The following is a 6,111-nucleotide window of genomic DNA, read 5'->3' on the forward strand; positions in this document are numbered from 1 at the left end:
TATTAATAATGAATAGAAGTTTTTTTTAACATGTTGTCATCATAACTTCTTCGTACCAAAGCATCTTTTAGTCTGTGATATAAATAAAATGAGGGATATTTGTGTCATAGAATTAAAAAAAAATAGAATTTCTTTATTAATAACATTTTTGTATGTGATAATTAAGTAATAATTATCATAATTATCTTTAAATGGTAAAATTAAAACATCTTGTGTAATAATATTCATCACAATCAACAAAAAATTCGCTATAATGTAGTTTAACAAATTTGATACAAATATTGCTTAATCAATATTTATATTAATTAGCTGATACGCTGTGATTTTCGTTTTCGATAAATATTTGGATATTTTTAAGCTGTTATATCATGTCTATGATGCATTAAGTGCATATGGGTATTTAAAAAAAAATTCCAGATTATTTGAATATGAATGATTATTCCATTGATTGACAAATAAGCTGACTAAATTATACCAACATATCTAGCGATTATCATGGATGGAACTTTATAGAAATAGTGAAAAGTTAAACTTATTTAATAATTGAACTAACATTATAAAAATACAATTGTCGAAAATCATCAATAATCATATTGAGTAAAACAGTAATTTCTCTGAAAATAGCTATTGCCTGTAGAAATACAAGAATAATGATAAGTTTGAAAAGATTTGCACGATTACAATAAACTTACAGTGTTAAAATCATTATAAAATCAATTTATTGTTGTTAATATTATTTTTAATAACAATTAGCAAATTTTATCTATTTATTTAGTATAAAATGAGAACTTATAAAAGAGAATGACATCTTTATGAATTTTACTTGTTTAGTATTTTATCTTTTTTAAAATATTCATATAGTCGTTAATTGATGTTGAATCGATTGAATATTTCGTAATAATCCTGCAAACACTTTTGTGGTTGGTGGCATTTTTTTACTTATTGGAGTTTTTCTTTGCTGATATTCAGTTATGTGTAAACTATGAGTATTTTGTGGTCTTGCGGTTGTTGAAGAATTTATTTTTGTAGAATTATGTGTTGAACATTTAGTAGTGATATAAAGAAGACTACTGTTGTGTTGCATTTTTAATTGCCGTTTTAGTGCAGCTACTTCGAAACATAAACCAACAATAGCATTTATTTCTTCTTCTTTTTCATTTAATTCATTCTCCACTTGAGTTAGTTTTTTTTTTATTTTTTTATCATTCGTTTTCAATAATTGATTTTGGAGATACTCATATTTTCTAAAACCCATATAATTGTAAAATTATAAACTATCATTAATCAATTTGTTTTTATTAAATCATAAATTTAGAATTTAACTTACTCATTTAAAATATTAAATCGATCATGAATTTTACGCATAGTATTTTCAAATGTTCCTGAGCTTGAAAAGTTTTGATAATTTGATAATGAATTTTTGTTTTTAGTTATTCTTATCTATAATTAAACAATTTATAAATGTTAATGAAGTTGATTGAATAAAGAAAGGTAATAAAACTTACATCTTCTGATAAATTTTTCGTGTTATGAATTATTGATTGTTTTTTCTGTTTATTTTCTACCGGTTTCTTGGATTGCTCTACTGTTGTTGTAGCATTATCTTCTTCTTTAATTGCATTTGAATAAACTAATGATTTCGATTGGATTATGGAATTAGCATTTAAAGTTTCTAGTAACGACTGAATGATTGAATTAAAAGTTTTTCCACTTTTATTAATGGGTTCATATTGAAAATCAGCTGTTATTTGATGTTGTTTAGTCTTCAGTGAGCTTAAAACCTATGATAATAATATTTAAACAAACAAAAATATCTTTTTTTAACAAATATAATAATACCTGCTGGATATTTAATCCAATATTGTGACTAGGAGTTATTGAAGTTCCAACAACAAATGGAATATTTCCAAAATCGAATTTAGTTGCTAAATAACATTTCTCAACTTTTTTTAATTTCGATGCAATCGTTGGTTGTTGATAATTTCTCGCAGTAGGAATTAATTCACAGCAATAAGAGCGAAGAGATCTTGAATGACAATTTTCATGGCGATGATGATGATGATCTTCAGCTCGAGGCTCATCAGGTCTCTCCTTTTTCCTATTGTTTGTTGAACTGTCACAAAATGAATACAATAAACTGATTCACTGTTTAAATAACCTGGAAAAAGAATCCTGAATGCCAACTTCTGAGAATTGTCCTTTTAAATCCAATTGATGGAATTTTTCCTTGGGAGAATTAAAAAAATTTAAATTCATTAAATTTGTGTTTACTTCATTTTGGATAAATTTCATTGAATTTTGATTTTGTCCTAAATCTTCATGGTTCGTTTCATTTTGTAGTTCAATATAATGTTTACTTGATTCAACGGAAGGTGTTGTATTTTTAGTAGCTGTATTATGATAAAGTTCAACAACATCAGGAGTAGGATCGTATTTATTAAATATTTTGATTGTTTCTAGATTTTTAATATTAGATTTGAGATGAGAATTTTTCCCTTTCCGATTCATCAAAGCTAAAAATAAATTTTTAAACATTAGCCTAATTATATTATTTTTTATTCGATGTTATTTAATACTTACTATTACCTCGTCTTTTAAATTTCTTTCGACTTTTTGTCACTAAATTACTAAGTGCATGTTTAGATTCTAAATGATCAATACTAGCTTTTTTTAATTTTCTTACTTTTCTTATAATCATTGATCGATTATGCTCACGAACTTTATTTAATTGAGGCTGTTCATTAACAATCAAATTTTCATGGGATAAGTTTTTCTTCATTTTATCAAATTTTTTAATTTTACATTGTTTAGAAGTTTCTTTATGTGTACCATTAATTTTCAATATTAATTGTGATTTTTTATCACTTTTTGATGTTGGTGGAAATGGTTTAAATATTTCTAGTAGCTTTAAATCATTTAATTGATCTAAATTGTGACTATTACTTGACAATTCATCTGTCGAAATCGACATTTGTTCATCACTATTATTCAATCGTTTGTCACTGAACACTTTCATTGCTATTTTTAATGAAGATGGTTTTTGATCTTTAGAAACATATTCTTCTGTTTGAAATTCATTTTCAAAAATATCTAAATCAGCACCATTATTAACAACTATTGATTTTATACTATTTGCCGTAGACGTGTATGAATAAATTTTCCTGATCTCTTCATGATCATTTTTTCCATTACTCAATGTATTATGAGATATTTTAAACTCATTTGTAGATGAACAATTAGATTCTTGAATAGAACTGATAACACAATTAGATGAGTTAGCAGATGAGTTAATAAATCCTTTGGAGTTAATAAATCCACGCTCTTCACAAACATTTTTCATATGAGCTAAACGTTTTTTAATATAATTAAATTGTTCTTGAGCATTTTGGAGTTGTTGCTCTATTTCTAAAAAATATACATGAAATTTTATAAATACATTCTTTCAAACAAAATAAAAATAATATGTATCATTGAAATACCTTTTAATTTTACATCAGCTCGACTCATTTTCTTCCGTATTGTTTTAGTTTCATCAGCTATATCAATCCATAATATTTAAAAATATTAAAATAGGACTATTAGAGAAAAACTGAAAATTTTCTTTTCACTTACGTAGAGTTGAATGCTTTATAATTTCCATTATGATACACTAATTTTTTATGACATTACACACTTACTTTTATTAAAATGAATTCTGCAAATAAAAACAAATTACATGAAATTAGATAAAGTTTTATTGTTAATTTGGTTAGTGATAAAAATTATAAAGTTACTATCATCATAAATTAAAATCGGTATAATAAAATACTTGACACAAAATAAATACAAACCATTCATTTGTCATTTTTAGGTATTTGCTAAATTCATTCATATGTAGGTACAATAATATAATTATAAATATCTTAACAATATTGTTTTCAAGCTGTACCGTACATTTTTGTGGAAAGGAATGAAATATAAAATCAATATTGATCATCAAATAAAATCATGAAATACAAATAGTGAATCTGTGCTAATGCCATTCAATGAAGTTATCTAAATGATATAGTAATTTTTAGAATACATGAATAATATTTTATTCAAATATTTAAGATATGGAAAATCGTGTTATTAATTAAAATAAAACAGATAGACTTGAAAAAAAATTCTATCTTACTGTAAGCTATTATTGATATAAAATAGAAATGTAGGATTTTTTGAAAATTAATACACGTATATATTTTCAACCAATGGAGCATGGTATAAAATAATCCATTTCAATTGGATTCATGAGAAACTCTGTAACAAATTGAAGTAATTTACTTAACTGCTTGTAAGTTATTGAATTAACTGTTCATATATATCTTTCGGTCTGCGCAGGATTTTCTATATATATACAGCAACTCTTAGTGAGAAGACAGTAGTGATCGACTATTTATACTACAATCTTCTAATGTTTTAAGACAATAACTCTAGGAAATTTGTTGAAAGAGTGTTTTTGATACTTCAAGTGTTCAATAAATAATAAGTTTCAAATTGACCAAAAAATTGTAGTAAAAACTTTATAACTTCAATTATTTGAAATTGATAATATTAAATTTTACCAAATATGTCTTCAGAAAATTTTGTAAATTTAAACAACCTTGGTTAGTAATTAATACAACTGACATCGTTTTCTTACACTTTGTTTATTTTTGCTCTTGTGTTGATTTTGGTAATCTTTTGATATCTGTGTTGAAAGGTTATGTATTACAAAGTGACATTAATTACATTGTTTGTTTTACAGATGAAAATATTCAGCAATTAATTCGTGAATGTGTTGAAGCACGAAAAATGTCATATTCACCTTACAGTAAGTTCAGTGTTGGAGCCGCATTGAGGTGTAATGATGGAACAATTTTTCGTGGATGTAATATTGAAAATTCATCTTATCCCGTTACACTTTGTGCTGAAAGAACAGCTGTTTCAAAGGCAATTTCGGAAGGGAAAAAAAATTTTCAAGCAATTGCGGTATCAGCTGATTTAGTGCATGATACTGTTAGTAGTCCATGTGGAATGTGTCGTCAATTTTTGTCAGAATTCGGTAACATGGATGTGTATTTAACGAATCCAACAATGGATAGAATTTTACATACTTCTGTCATGGAATTACTACCGTTGGCATTTAAATTTTGACTTAATTATAGCATATTGAAACATTTTTATAACGCAAAAATGGATGCAGAATTTTTCCTGCATCAGGAAGAAGACTTTTCACTCTATGTTAAATAATGAAGATGAAAGTTGCATTTTAAATGTAATTTTTTCAAGTAAAATTATAAAGACGAATTAAATTTTTAATGCAATTTTTTTAATTATTGTGTGAATATTTAATAGAAACAAAAAATATTACATATTGAAATTGAGAATTTATACTTAATATGGTTTCATTATAAAGCCGACTCTATCATATTTTGGAAACTTTATACTTAGATAATACTTTTTAAATATATTTGACTTATGTAAAATGAATTATTTTTATAAAAACACGTATGTAAAAAAGTATTTGGCTTTTATTAGAAACAAAAATATTTCATATTGACTGTTATATTGATACAACCATGATAGTTTTACTGCGGTAACTGAGGTTCTAGGTTTGAGTCTACAACTGTTTCGTTAATTACCTTAAAAGTTATTTTCAGCATTAATGATGAGGCTATAAAATACATTTAATTTTTGACTCAAAGGAAGGGAAACAGTTATTTTAAGTCTGTGCCTTCGGCTTGAGCTAGTGAATCACGCCTTTCAATACCTCCGACCGAATCCTGTCATATTGGCCAGAAATTTTTCACGTAAAACTCTTCCTTCATACTAGCCGCTGTAGATCTTAATCTATCCCCTCTCTCTTTTTCTCTGATAAGGACATTGAATTTAATTCTGTGTTCAACACAATTCTCAAAAACTCTAATTCCATTTCAAGCTTACTATTGTGACTGGTGGAGATTTCGGAGTAAGATTGGGGTATAATTGAAGATATTTTTTTTTTTTACTGAAAAGATTTTCTGAGGGAAGAGGTCCACTCTGCCTCTTGATCGCCTAACGAAAGAGTTGCTACGTGGAAGTGAAAAGTAACACCGTTACTTACCACATACA

At 26.0% G+C, this 6,111-nt stretch overlaps 2 protein-coding genes across 3 annotated transcripts; one reads left to right on the forward strand and one right to left on the reverse strand.

Annotated features, from left to right (window-relative positions):
- Positions 1–160: 160 nt before the first annotated feature.
- On the reverse strand, positions 161–3,806 carry LOC118065023 (uncharacterized). 2 transcript variants are annotated; one of them, XM_035080036.1, is made up of 9 exons: positions 3,774–3,806; positions 3,613–3,694; positions 3,480–3,536; positions 2,587–3,405; positions 2,159–2,513; positions 1,840–2,098; positions 1,506–1,781; positions 1,328–1,440; positions 161–1,244 (listed from the first exon to the last, which is right to left on the reverse strand). In XM_035080036.1, exons 2-9 carry the CDS (start codon positions 3,638–3,640, stop codon positions 854–856), a joined length of 2,298 nt encoding a protein of 765 aa, XP_034935927.1. In that variant the 5' UTR covers positions 3,641–3,694; positions 3,774–3,806; the 3' UTR covers positions 161–853. The 2 variants fall into 2 exon arrangements, with proteins under 2 accessions (XP_034935927.1, XP_034935926.1); XM_035080035.1 differs by lacking the exon at positions 3,774–3,806 and having other exon boundaries at positions 2,581–3,405; positions 3,613–3,741.
- A 411-nt stretch (positions 3,807–4,217) lies between these two features.
- On the forward strand, positions 4,218–5,484 carry LOC118065024 (cytidine deaminase-like). Its single transcript, XM_035080037.1, has 2 exons — positions 4,218–4,625; positions 4,766–5,484. Exons 1-2 carry the CDS (start codon positions 4,589–4,591, stop codon positions 5,152–5,154), a joined length of 426 nt encoding a protein of 141 aa, XP_034935928.1. The 5' UTR covers positions 4,218–4,588; the 3' UTR covers positions 5,155–5,484.
- The last annotated feature ends 627 nt before the right edge of the window (positions 5,485–6,111 follow it).

Source organism: Chelonus insularis, unplaced genomic scaffold, assembly GCF_013357705.1.
Source record: "Chelonus insularis isolate UGA/USDA-ARS -01 unplaced genomic scaffold, ASM1335770v1 contig_264_pilon, whole genome shotgun sequence".
NCBI classification, from domain to species: Eukaryota; Metazoa; Arthropoda; class Insecta; order Hymenoptera; family Braconidae; genus Chelonus; species Chelonus insularis.